General features: G+C 42.8%; 1 protein-coding gene across 1 annotated transcript in view; it reads left to right on the top strand.

Moving 5' to 3' along the window:
* The window catches only part of LOC143806870 (uncharacterized), a 347,780-nt gene that overhangs the window by 83,603 nt on the left and 249,304 nt on the right, over positions 1-14,873 (top strand). The window contains exon 7 of the mRNA XM_077287851.1: positions 11,195-11,417. Within this exon, the coding sequence (XP_077143966.1) occupies positions 11,195-11,417 (223 nt within the window). The remainder of the gene's footprint in view (positions 1-11,194; positions 11,418-14,873) is intronic.

The following is a 14,873-nucleotide window of genomic DNA, read 5'->3' as shown; positions in this document are numbered from 1 at the left end:
GTCACTGGGCAATATACTACTTCACTGGGCAATATACTACGTAGCTGGGCAATATACTACGTGACTGGCCAATATACTACGTGGCTCTGTGCAGTATACTACGTCACTGGGCAATATACTACGTCACTGGGCAGTATACTACGTCACTGGGCAGTATACTACGTCACTGGGCAATATACTACGTCACTGGGCAATATACTACGTCACTGGGCAATATACTATGTGGCTGGGCAATATACTACATGACTGGGCAATATACTACGTCACTGGGCAATATACTACGTCACTGGGCAGTATACTATGTCACTGGGCAATATACACTCACCGGCCACTTTATTAGGTACACCATGCTAGTAACGGGTTGGACCCCCTTTTGCCTTCAGAACTGCCTCAATTCTTCGTGGCATAGATTCAACAAGGTGCTGGAAGCATTCCTCAGAGATTTTGGTCCATATTGACATGATGGCATCACACAGTTGCCGCAGATTTGTCGGCTGCACATCCCAAAGATGCTCCATACAAGGCAGGATGGATCCATGCTTTCATGTTGTTTACGCCAAATTCTGACCCTACCATCCGAATGTCGCAGCAGAAATCGAGACTCATCAGACCAAGCAACGTTTTTCCAATCTTCTACTGTCCAATTTCGATGAGCTTGTACAAATTGTAGCCTCAGTTTCCTGTTCTTAGCTGAAAGGAGTGGTACCCGGTGTGGTCTTCTGCTGCTGTAGCCCATCTGCCTCAAAGTTCGACGCACTGTGCGTTCAGAGATGCTCTTAGGCCTACCTTGGTTGTAACGGGTTACGATTTGAGTCACTGTTGCCTTTCTATCAGCTCGAACCAGTCTGCCCATTCTCCTCTGACCTCTGGCATCAACAAGGCATTTCCGCCCACAGAACTGCCGCTCACTGGATTTTTTTTCTTTTTCGGACCATTCTCTGTAAACCCTAGAGATGGTTGTGCGTGAAAATCCCAGTAGATCAGCAGTTTCTGAAATACTCAGACCAGCCCTTCTGGCACCAACAACCATGCCACGTTCAAAGGCACTCAAATCACCTTTCTTCCCCATACTGATGCTCGGTTTGAACTGCAGGAGATTGTCTTGACCATGTCTACATGCCTAAATGCACTGAGTTGCCGCCATGTGATTGGCTGATTAGAAATTAAGTGTTAACAAGAAGTTGGACAGGTGTACCTAATAAAGTGGCCGGTGAGTGTACTACGTCACTGGGCAATATAGTACGTCACTGGGCAATATACTATGTGGCTCTGTGCTGTATACTACGTCACTGGGCAATATACAATGTAACTGGGCAATATACTACGTCGCTGGGAAATATACTATGTGGCTGGGCAATATACTACGTGGCTGGGCAATATATTACGTGGCTGGGCAATATACTACGTGGACATACATATTCTAGAATACCCAATGCGTTAGAATCGGGCCACCATCTAGTATTATATATAACTGTATATATATATATATATATATATGGAAGTTGAAGAAGAAATGCGGCACTCACCCTTTTGCATAGATATCGTAGTCTTTATTGCACCATAAAAGGTTAACCCCTTTCTGCCAGCTGACGGAATAGTACATCAGCTGGCAGATCCCCTGCTTTAAGGTGGGCTCCGGCGGCGAGCCCACCTTAAAGCCGCGACATGTCAGCTGTTTTGTACAGCTGACATGTGCGCGCAACGAGCGCGAGCAGAATCGCGATCCGCCCGCACCCATTAACTAGTTAAATGCCGCAGTCAAGCGCTGACAGCGGCATTTAACTAGCGCTCCCGGCTGCGCGGCCGGAAGTTCTCGCACTGCTGACCCCCGTCACATGATCGGGGGTCAGCAGTGCATCGCCATAACAACCAGAGGTCTCCTAGAGACCTCTATGGTTGTTGATGGCCAATTGCTTTGAGCGCCACCCAGTGGTCGGCGCTCAAAGTACACCTGCCTTTCTGCTACATAGAGGTGATCTGTATGTCACCTCTATGTAGCAGAGCTGATCGAGTTGTGCATGCTTCTAGCCTCCTATGGAGGCTATTGAAGCATGCCAAAATAAAAAAAAAAGTGGTTAAAAATATAAAAAAAATAAAAAATATATAAAAGTTGAAATCACCCCCTTTTCGCCCCAATCAAAATAAAACTATTAAAAAAAAATCAAACCTACACATATTTGGTATCGCCGCGTTCAGAATCGCCCGATCTATCAATAAAAACAAAGGATTAACCTGACCGCTAAATGGCGTAGTGAGAAAAAAAATCTATTTTTTTTCACCACTTAGATAAAAAATAACCTAAACATGTTAGGTGTCTAAGATCTCATAATGACCTGGGGAATCCTAATGGCAGGTCAGTTTTAGCATTTGGTGAATCTAGCAAAAAAGCCAAACAAAAAACAAGTGTGAGATTGCACTTTTTTTTGCAATTTCATCACACGGAATTTTTTTCCCATTTTCTGTTACACGGCATGGTAAAACCAATGGTATCATTCAAAAGTACATCTCGTCCCACAAAAAATAAGCCCTCACATGGCCATATGGACGGAAAAATAAAAAAGTTATGGCTCTGGGAAGGAGGGGAGCGAAAAACGAAAACTAAAAAACGGAAAAAGCTCCGGGGGTGAAGGGGTTAAACAAATTCAGTCCATGGGAACGGCAGGTTTTCCAAGGGGTGCAGGGAGAAGAAAGTGGATGACGGCCGTTTCGCGCACTGAGCTCTGATTTTTGGACATCTATGACAAGGTTTGGTACATGCCTGAGGGGTCCTGCACCCTGATTTTTTTTTTTGTCCTACTCTCACTTTTTTGCTATACATATGTATATATATATATATATATATATATATATATATATATATATATATATATATATATATATATATATATATATATACATATATATATATATACATATATATATATATACATACATACAATGCCTACAAGTAGTATTCAACCCCCTGCAGATTTAGCAGGTTTAATAAGATGCAAATAAGTTAGAGCCTTCAAGAGCAGGATTTATTAACAGATGCATAAATCTTACAAACCAAAAAGTTTTGTTGCTCAGTTAAATTTTTATAAATTTTAAACATAAAAGTGTGGGTCAATTATTATTCAACCCCTAGGTTTAATATTTTGTGGAATAACCTTTGTTTGCAATTACAGCTAATAATCGTCTTTTATAAGACCTGATCAGGCCGGCACAGGTCTCTGGAGTTATCTTGGCTCACTCCTCCATGCAGATCTTCTCCAAGTTATCTAGGTTCTTTGGGTGTCTCATGTGGACTTTAATCTTGAGCTCCTTCCACAAGTTTTCAATTGGGTTAAGGTCAGGAGACTGACTAGGCCACTGCAACACCTTGATTTTTTGCCTCTTGAACCAGGCCTTGGTTTTCTTGGCTGTGTGCTTTGGGTCGTTGTTTTGTTGGAAGATGAAATGACAACCCATCTTAAGATCCTTGATGGAGGACCGGAGGTTCTTGGCCAAAATCTCCAGGTGTGCCGTGCTATCCATCTTCCCATGGATGCAGACTAGATGGCCAGGACCCTTGGCTGAGAAACAGCCCCACAGCATGATGCTGCCACCACCATGCTTGACTGTAGGGATGGTATTCTTGGGGTCGTATGCAGTGCCATCCAGTCTCCAAACGTCACGTGTGTGGTTGGCACCAAAGATCTCGATCTTGGTCTCATCAGACCAGAGAACCTTGAACCAGTCAGTCTCAGAGTCCTCCAAGTGATCATGAGCAAACTGTAGACGAGCCTTGACATGACGCTTTGAAAGTAAAGGTACCTTACGGGCTCGTCTGGAACGGAGACCATTGCGGTGGAGTACGTTACTTATGGTGTTGACTGAAACCAGTGTCCCCACTGCCATGAGATCTTCCCGGAGCTCCTTCCTTGTTGTCCTTGGGTTAGCCTTGACTCTTTGGACAAGCCTGGCCTCAGCATGGGAGGAAATTTTCAAAGGCTGTCCAGGCCGTGGAAGGCTAACAGTAGTTCCATAAGCCTTCCACTTCCGGATGATGCTCCCAACAGTGGAGACAGGTAGGCCCAACTCCTTGGAAAGGGTTTTGTACCCCTTGCCAGCCTTGTGACCCTCCACGATCTTGTCTCTGATGGCCTTGGAATGCTCCTTTGTCTTTCCCATGTTGACCATGTATGAGTGCTGTTCACAAGTTTGAGGAGGGTCTTAAATAGTCAGAAAAGGCTGGAAAAAGAGATAATTAATCCAAACATGTGAAGCTCATTGTTCTTTGTGCCTGAACTACTTCTTAATACTTTAGGGGAACCAAACAGAATTCTGGTGGGTTGAGGGGTTGAATAATAAATGACCCTCTGAAAAAACTTTTCACAATTAAAAAAAAAAAATAAACAAAGAAATAACATTCTTTTTTGCTGCAGTGCATTTCACACTTCCAGGATGATCTACAGTCCAAATGTCACAATGCCAAGTTAATTCCAAATGTGTAAACCTGCTAAATCTGCAGGGGGTTGAATACTACTTGTAGGCACTGTATATTTAGGATAAAAGCCAATGTAGTTTGGCTTTTATCCTAAGTCATGTGACAAGGCTCGTTAAAGGACAATTTGAATAACTAATATAGGTAATATGGGTCAGTAACACATATATATTTAAATTTGTTCTGCAAATTATATAATTAGAATTATCAACATTTCTTATGTAAATTAGAATATCCAATAAATATATGGGAATTTGGTCATCAGTTTTTATACAACGAAGCCATTACTTGAGAGACATACAGTGTCTCTAGCGGCTCCCCAGACATCAGCATTAGTATTATTCATTGTATTAGCAACTGTGTGTTTGTTTAAATTAGATGTCAATAAAATTAATATTATTCCATAGCTTTACAGACTTTTGGAGCTCTCTTTTTTTATATAGAATTTTTAGTCGCTATGATTGCATATCTTGAATTGTATAGGAATTCTATTTTATGCTACGGTAGTTATAGTAAAGCTGAGAGACACACTCAGCTGTTTACACAGCTGACATAGCTTAACAAGTTCGTGTCACCAGTTTGGTAGACAGAAAATCAGTACAGGCGACTGCTTCTAGTGAACATAGTTGAAAACTGTGTTGGGAGGAATAGTCCTGAATAGGGTTGAACGAAACAGATCGGCCAATTTCAAAAGTCGGCCGACTTTTGGGAAAGTCGGGTTTCATGAAACCCGACCCGATCTCACTGTGGGATCGGGTCGGCCGTCGGCGATCTTCGCTGCAAAGTCGGGTTTCGTTTTTTTTTTATATATATATATATATATATATATATATATATATATATATATATATATATATATATATATATATATATATATATATATATATATGTCATTGAGACACATATATATATATATATATATTTATATTTACTTCAGCGCGATATATGTGAAAAGCCGGTAATTCAATTGCCAGCTTTTCATTTCTCCTGCCTAAACCCGACATGATATGAGCCATGGTTTACATACAGTAAACCATCTCATATCCCCCTTTTTTTGCATATTCCACACTACTAATGTTAGTAGTGTGTATGTTCAAAATTTCGGCGCTGTAGCTTGTAAAATAAAGGGTTAAATCGCGGAAAAAATTGGCGTGGGCTCCCGCGCAATTTTCTCCGCCAGAATGGTAAAGCCAGTGACTGAGGGCAGATATTAATAGCCAGGAGAGGGTCCATGGTTATTGGCCCCCCGTGGCTACAAACATCTGCCCCCAGCCACCCCAGAAAAGGCACATCTGGAAGATGCGCCTATTCTGGCACTTGGCCACTCTCTTCCCACTCCCCTGTAGCGGTGGGATATGGGGTAATGAAGGGTTAATGTCACCTTGCCATTGTAAGGTGACATTAAGCCAGATTAATAATGGAGAGGCGTCAATTATGACACCTATCCATTATTAATCCAATTGTATGAAAGGGTTAAAAAACACACACACACATGATTTAAAAGTATTTTAATGAAATAAACACACAGTTTGTTTTAATCCAAAATACCTGCAGTGTGTTATGCATTATGCACAGTGCGGGGCTAGGATTCCTGGGCATGCGCACTGCGAGTGTCAGCCTGTCTCCCAGGTCCCCCGCCTTACAGCGTCTGTATACTGTATTCAGCTGATCGTGCCTCCTCATACAGTATACAGTACAGTATACAGACGCTGTAAGGCGGGGGACCTGGGAGACAGGCTGACACTCGCAGTGCGCATGCCCAGGAATCCTAGCCCCGCACTGTGCATAATGCATAACACACTGCGGGGCTAGGATTCCCAAGGTGGGTGGCCGCACTGCCCGCACAGGCGCAGTCTGCAAGCCTGGCTGGGACGTCAGGCGGCCAGAGCTTAAACACAGCGCAGGTGCCGGTCTTGAAGCGAAAAAAGCACGGAGGGGGCGGCGCTGAAAGCCCCTGAAGATTTGAGTGACGGCAGAGTAGTGGTTCAAGCTGGGGAGGGAGGAGCCGTCTCCCTGGCTAAAGACAGGTATTTTAGATGAGTTTCAAATCGCTTTATTTTGGGAATACTTGAACCAAAAACTAAAAGAGCCACCTTGTTAGAATGCAGCATTACTGCTGCACAAGGTGCCTCTTTTAGTTTATAACGGCTGGAGGGGGTGACAGTGGCCCTTTAAGTCCTGGGGGATAGTGTGGTCCTGATTATTTACAGTTGAGACCAGCGACATGGTTGTTCTACTGATCTTAACTGTGCAGTCCCTGATACTATATGTAAATGCATTGAAGGAACGTAGTGGTGCTGAAGCAGGCTGAATCTATCATGAAAGAATTGCTTACAAGATGCATTGAAATAAGTGTACTAGCGTTTCTCTCCTTGCCTAGGAGACTCACCACCGCAGATAGACTGCAGAAAAAATTGTCTGATCTTGAAGAAGATGAGACAACCTCTTTAGTTGCTGATAATTTTGTTTCTTAAAGGGAAGGTGCCATCAAAAAAAATTCCTTACAGCAATTGTAAAAATGTAAAGAATTAATGTTTACATTTTCTTAAAAAATATTATCATTTGTTTATAATTTAGTAAAATATGAAAAATAATTTGAAAAGTTTTGGAATTTCCACTTTTAAACACTAGGGGGAGCAGCTGCTGAAATTTCAGAAAAACCTAGTGTACAACAAGCTCACATTACTGCACTGCAGTAATTATGGGTGGAGTCTGCTGACGTGTGTGATGTCTCCTCTCCTTCCCTTCTAGGTGTTTGCTAAGGGATAAGAGGATGATATTCAGGAACCCAGTGAGCAGCCATTTTCTTGGTGACTGCAGAGTAAGGCTTCCGTCACACTATCAGTATTTGATCAGTATTTTCCATCAGTATCTGTAAGCCAAAACCAGGAGTGGAGCAATTAGAGGAAAAGTATAACAGAAACATATGCACCACTTCTGTATTTATCACCCACTCCTGGTTTTGGCTAACAAATACTGAGGTAAAATACTGACCAAATACTGATTGTGTGACCGCAGCCTTATACTGACAAGTAGACAGTCACCGAGGATGGCAGGCAGCAAGGATTCTGGGAGATATGTGGTGGAGGGAGCAGGGTGACAGCAGCGCAGAGTATTTCAGGAGAGCAGTGTGCTGGTCTATGGGGGTGGCACCCTGTTTGGTGCGCGGAGCAGCCAGGAATTTTACATAGAGCGCTGTCTTTTATACACATGGATGGACCGTCTGCTCCACAGAAATCCAGGAAACATTTCTGTGGATTGATGGCCTGTTCTGATCCAGACTTTGCATGCAGACCCCATTCCCCTCCTCAGATCCTGTCTTCTCCATCCTGTCCTGGCGATGTGTGAAAGCGAGGCGACAGGAGCAGTCTGGGGTGACGCTGGGAAGGAAATGTAGCCATATAGTAACAATAAAAATGAGACCCCTCTCTTCAGCTGCCTCACTAGCCCTGACTGCACCTAACTGAAGGTCATGCTGCCCCCTCTATTACCCCAGACCCGTGTGCAGGTGCTCAGCCAGGACCACCATAGAATGGGTCCGTTTTCTGAAGATAATACTTCCATAGTGTTCTCACATAATACCGCCATATAGATCACACATAATACCACCATATAGATCACACACAATACTATCAAATAGATCACACAATACTGTCATACAGTTCTCACATAATACCGCCATATAGATCACACACAATACCACCATATAATTCTCACAATACTGAACAAGCATAATACCACCATACAGATCACCTAATACCATCATATAGATCTCACATAATGCCATAATACAGCTAGTGTTGAGCATTCCGATACCGCAAGTATCGGGTATCGGCCGATATTTGCTGTATCAGAATTCCGATACCGAGTTCCGATATTTTTGTGATATCGGAAGTCGGAATCGGAAGTTCCCAGTGTATGGTTCCCAGGGTCTGGAGGAGAGGAGATTCTCCTTCAAGCCCTGGGATCCATATTCATGTAAAAAATAAAGAATTAAAATAAAAAATATGGATATACTCATCCCTCCGGCGGCCCCTGGACCTTACCGATGTAACCGGCAGCCTGAGGAGTTTAGGACCTGCGATGACGTCGCGGCTTGTGATTGGTCGTGTGAGCGGTCACATGAGCGGTCACGCGACCAATCACAAGCCACGACGTCATCGAATGTCCTAAACTCCTCATTCTTAGGAACGGAGGCTGCCGGTTACATCGGTAAGGTCCAGGGGCCGCCAGAGGGGTGAGTATATCCATATTTTTTATTTTAATTCTTTATTTTTTACATGAATATGGATCCCAGGGCCTGAAGGAGAGTTTCCTCTCCTTCAGGCCCTGGGAACCATCCAGGATAGCTTCCGATACTTGTGTCCCATTGACTTGCATTGGTATCGGGTATCGGTATCGGCGATATCTGATATTTTTTGGATATCGGCCGATCCCATCCGATACCGATACCTTTGAGTATCGGAAGGTATCGCTCAACACTAAATACAGCATGACCCCTGCAGCTCCTGTTATCGCACGCATTGAGTTGTGTGTGCAATGGGGAAAGACATGCAGGGGGAGAGGAGTGCATAGGAGAGGATTAGATACACGGTTCACCAGACAGTATCACACAGGATAGGAATAGATACATGGCTCAGCAGTCAGTATCACACAGGAGAGGATTATTAGATACACATCTCAGCAGACAGTATCACACAGGATAGGATTAGATACATGGCTCAGTCAGTATCACACAGGAGAGGATTATTAGATACACATCTAAGCAGACAGTATCACACAGGATAGGATTAGATACATGGCTCAGCAGACAGTGTCACACAGGATAGGATTAGATACATGGCTCAGTCAGTATCACACAGGAGAGGATTATTAGATACATGTCTCAGCAGACAGTATCACACAGGAGCGGATTAGATACACGGCTCAGCAGACAGTGTCACACAGGATAGGATTAGATACATGGCTCAGTCAGTATCACACAGGAGAGGATTATTAGATACACGTCTCAGCAGACAGTATCACACAGGAGCGGATTAGATACACGGCTCAGCAGTCAGTATTCCACAGGAGGATTAGATACACAGGTCAGCACAGTGTAGGTTTAGATACACAGGTCAGCATACAGTATCACACAGTATAGGATTAGATACACAGCTCAGCAGTCAGTGTCACACAGGAGAGGATTAGATACACGGCTCAGCAGACAGTATCACACAGGAGAGGATTATTAGATACACGTGTCAGCAGACAGTATCACACAGGAGTGGATTAGATACACAGGTCAGCACAGTATAGGATTAGATACACTGGTCAGCATACAGTATCAGACAGGATAGGATTAGATACACGGCTCAGCATAGTATCACACAGTATAGGATTAGATACACGGCTCAGCACAGTATCATATAGGAAAGGATTAGATACACGGCTCAGCAGACAGTATCACACAGGATAGGATTAGATACACGGCTCAGCATAGTATCACACAGGATAGGATTAGATACACAGCTCAGCAGACAGTATCACACAGTATAGGATTAGATACACGGCTCAGCACAGTTTCACACAGGAAAGGATTAGATACACGGCTCAGCAGACAGTATCACACAGGATAGGATTAGATACACGGCTCAGCATAGTATCACACAGTATAGGATTAGATACACGGCTCAGCATAGTATCACACAGTATAGGATTAGATGCATGGCTCAGCAGACAGTATCACACAGTATAGGATTAGATACATGGCTCAGCAGACAGTATCACACAGTATAGGATTAGATACACAGCTCAGCATAGTATCACACAGGATAGGATTAGGTACACGGCACAGCAGACAGTATCATACAGGATAGGATTAGATACACAGATCAGTAGACAGTATCACAAGGAGAGGATTAGATATACAGCTCAGCAGACAGTATCACACAGGAGAGGATTAGATACACAGCTCAGCAGACAGTATCACACAGGAGAGGATTAGATACATGGCTCAGCACAGTATAGTGATAGATACACTGATGTCCTGTCAGGAGCTACAGTGAGAGGCAGGGTCGGAGCAGCACAGAGATTCTCCCCCTCCCCCTCTGTTACCTCTCTGCAGCTCCTGAGGACATCAAACCGCAGCACTTAAGTTCACCCTCTCTAGCGATTCTAGAGCTCACAGCCACACACCAGGCAGCATAGCAGAGGACAGGGAACGGCTGGCTGCTGACAGTGTGAAAGGGGAGACAGATGGAGCTGCCTCTCCTATAACAGCGCAGCTCTCAAGTCATAGTGGAGCTCACACACTGTGGGCTGAAGAAAGATGGCGCCGACCTCCTGCCTCTGCTGTGATGTGGAGACAGCCCAGGGGGCATGGCCAGATCACAGCAGGGAGCAGCACAATGATAGGTATGGGGTTGGCTCCCGACTGCAGCCTCCTATGCCCAGGGCTGCCATATTTGCAGAGTGTAAGTGTCGTGCAGCTACACTTACACTCCTGCAAAGCAAAATGGCGGCGCCCAGTGGCTGCAAAAATAATTAATAATAAAAAAGATATTAAAGTTAAAAAAAATAATTTTATATTAAAAATAATTGTTTATATAAACAATCATTTTTAATACGAAAACAAAATTGTGGCACCTTTCCTTTAAGTGCTGTAAATGTTTGTAAATTTGGTAACTTATTTTAAAATCTAAAACAACATGACAACAATTATCAAAAACGTTTCTTCTTATTTTCCAGAGTGGTATATGTAATAGCTTATTTGATAGTCCTGAGCTGGCTGACTGCACTTCACGTTTGGATGTCAGTGCCTACATTGAGATCTGTAAACAGTCCTACTGCACGTGTAACAGTACTGAGTCCCAGGCTTTATTTTGCATGTGTAGTACCTTGACTGAATATTCCAAACAGTGTGCTAATGCTTACGGAAAGCCAGGAGACTGGAGGAAGCAAGGATTTTGCGGCAAGTATCAGAAATTTATTTAATCACTCAAGTTCTTGTTGATAAATGGACTCAAAATAGAATTCTGTCACGCTGGGTGAGAGAGAAGCTAGGTTTACAACAATGTGAAGTGGGTGGGGTAGTCCAAACACCAGGAAAAGAGGGACTGGAGACCTCTAGGTAGACCTGACAACAACCTCTCTGCCTTAATGTCCCTAAATAGGTTTTGTGCCTATAGCCGTGCAGGAGCCTAATCCCTGACTGCCTCTAGCAATAGGATCTGGATAGGGAGGGGACAGGGTGCTGCTAGTCAGCCTCCACTACAACTAAAGACAAAGCAGAAAGACAAACAAGGGAATACACTTGTGCTTGAGAGTACAAAAGAGAGCTCATACCAGCAATCCTCCAATCCTCCAAGAAGAAACTAGTCAACTTTTAGCACTTCCATCATAAGAGGTAAATAGAGCTAACACCAGTGCCTTGCTGAAGGGACTCAGAGTGTTTAAACATCCAACAAGGGTGTGTCAATAAGCAGCAGAAGGTGGAGGTCGCTGCTAGTTCCTAAAGGGAGAAGGATATCACTCCATAACAGAGATGAAAATCAAGAAGGTGCTTGCAAAGTCAAGAGCAAAGACCTTCTACAGTAGGATCAAAAATGACTGTCGAACCTCGCACATCCATGACAGGTTCACATTGCTTTAGAACCCAAAATTTGATTTATGAAAATAGAGCCAACAGGGATTGATATTCAAGAAGAAAAGGAGAGTTAGCTTTTTTGGCTAAGACTAGATTTCTGCAAAAAGGAAGAGGAGCTGCTCTATTATCTCTAAGGCTACGTATCTAAATTAAAACTATGGTGTTCCATTGCGACAAAACAACTAATTTTTTCCTATGGTGGTACATTGAGACTTGCTACTTACTGAGACACAGAATGTGCTGCATTTTTTGCCAATTGCTGCAAATCGCATGCAACTCACTTATTGCAGATTTCAATGCAAATCACATGAATTACAAGTTGCATGTGACTTGTCTGTGATTTGGCTGTTTTTTTTTTACAGAAAAAAATCAGGTCTAACATTGTCACACAACAGCAAGTTGCAGACAAGTTGCCAAGTGTATTTGATAGTGGGTCTTTCTGAAAATTGCTGTCGCATGACACATGTCAATATTTATCCCTGCCTCATGCCGCAAGAGCATAATTCATCTGGAAAAGTGAAATAAGATTAGAAAAGAAAAAACAACAAACAATTCTTCTAAAAGAGTTATCATTATGGAAAATAAAAATAATAAAACCTAGAAAGAACATTTGGAATAGCTAGTATTGTAAAAATGGAAAAACTAAAGAAGTTGGCAGTTTTATCTTTATTTTATGAATGTGTTTGGGGATATAATTTTGTGGCACTTACAATTATATGAGTATTACAGGTTCAAAACCAGTAATATTTGTACAGGCAGTCCATGGGTCACAAACTAGATGTCTTTTGTAGGTTTGTTCGCAATCCAAATATGTTTGCAAGTTGGATAGGGGTTTGTAAAAATAAATACTCTCTCCTCACTGCTGACCGATCTGGCTGCCCTGCTGCTCTCCAACCACAATTGGGTCATCTTTCCACCACTGTGTGCTATCTTTCTGGCCTCTCTAATATAAATTATGACTTTCAGCCATGTCTAGGCCTCAAAGGCCTGTAAGGTTACTGCTTGTCATAAGGTCACGACTTTAGCATTGCGACCTTATGGTGTGCAATGACTTCTTGGAGACGCGGCGCAAAGACGGAAAGAAGAAGACCGCAAGCAGCAAGGTGATTGGAGAGATGCCTTATATTTTTTTAAGTCAATAGTCTTCTATCTGGTCTCCCTGTTGCTCATTGTCCAGTTTTCTTCTTTCCATCATTAAGCACGCCACGTCTCCGGCCTCTTCATTATTGCCTAGGACTTCCAGCCAAATCCAGCTTGGAACTACAGTGGGGGGAATAAGTATTTGATCCCTTGCTGATTTTGTAAGTTTGTCCACTGACAAAGACATGAACAGTCAATAATTTTAAGGGTAGGTTAATTTTAACATTGAAAGATAGAATATAAAATATAAAATCTAGAAAATCGCATTGTATAAATTCTATAAATTTATTTGCATTTTGCAGTGAGAAATAAGTGTTTGATTCCTCTGGCAAACAAGACTTAATACTTGGTGGCAAAACCCTTGTTGGCAAGCACAGCAGTCAGACGTTTTTTGTAGTTGATGATGAGATTTGCACACATGTCAGGAGGAATTTTGGTCCACTCCTCTTCGCAGATCATCTCTAAATCATTAAGATTTTGAGGCCATCATTTGGCAACTCGGAGCTTCAACTCCCTCCATAAGTTTTTTATGGGATTAAGGTCCTGAGACTGGCTAGGCCACTCCATGACCTTAATGTGCTTCTTTTTGAGCCACACTTTTGTTGCTTTGGCTGTATGTTTTGGGTCATTGTCTTGCTGGAAGACCCAGACACGACCCATTTTAATGTCCTGGCGGAGGGAAGGATGTTGTCACTCAGGATTTTACTGTACACGCCTCCATTCATTCTGCCATTGATGCAGTGAAGTAGTCCTGTGCCCTTAGCAGAGAAACACCCCAAATACCTCCATGCTTGACAGTGGGGATGGTGTTCTTTGGGTCATAGGCAGCATTTCTCTTCCTCCAAACACGGCGAGTTGAGTTAATGCCAAAGAGATCAATTTTTGTCTCATCTGATTACAGCACCTTCTCCCAATCACTCACAGAATCATCCAGGTGTTCATTATCAAAGGTCAGATGTGCCTGCACATGTGTCTTCTTGAGCAGGGGGACGTTGCGGGCACTGCAGGATTTTAAATCTTTACTGCATAATGTGTTGCCGAAGGTTTTCTTGGTGACTGTGGTCCCAGCTGCGTTGAGATCATTAACAAGTTCCCCCCATGTAGTTTTAGGCTGAACTTTCATCTTCCTCATGATAAGGGATAACCCAGGAGGTGAGATTTTGCATGGTGCCCTAGATCGATGTCGATTGACAGTTATTTTGTATTTCTTCCATTTTCTTACTATTGCACCAACAGTTGTCTCCTCCTTACCCAACATCTTACTTATGGTTTTGTAGCCAATTCCAGCTTTCTACAGGTCTATGATCTTGTCCCTCACATCCTTAGAAAGCTCTTTGGTCTTGCCCATGTTGTAGAGGTTAGGATCTGACTGATTAATTGAGTCTGTGGACAGGAGTCTTTTTCAAAAGGTTACTATGTTAGACACCTGTCTTTAATGCAGGTAATGACTTGATTAGGAGCATCTAACTAGTCTGTAGGAGCCAGAACTTTTAATGGTTGGGAGGTGATCAAATACTTATTTCTCACTACGAAATGCAAATAAATTTGCATAATTTATACAATGTGATTTTCTGGATTTTATTTTTGAAATTCTATCTCTCAATGTTAAAATTATCCTACCCTTAAAATTATACTGTTCAT

Source organism: Ranitomeya variabilis, chromosome 2 (genome assembly GCF_051348905.1).
Source record: "Ranitomeya variabilis isolate aRanVar5 chromosome 2, aRanVar5.hap1, whole genome shotgun sequence".
NCBI lineage: Eukaryota > Metazoa > Chordata > Amphibia > Anura > Dendrobatidae > Ranitomeya > Ranitomeya variabilis.
The sequence above is the reverse complement of the archived record's forward strand: the minus strand, read 5'-3'. Positions and strand labels throughout refer to the sequence as shown.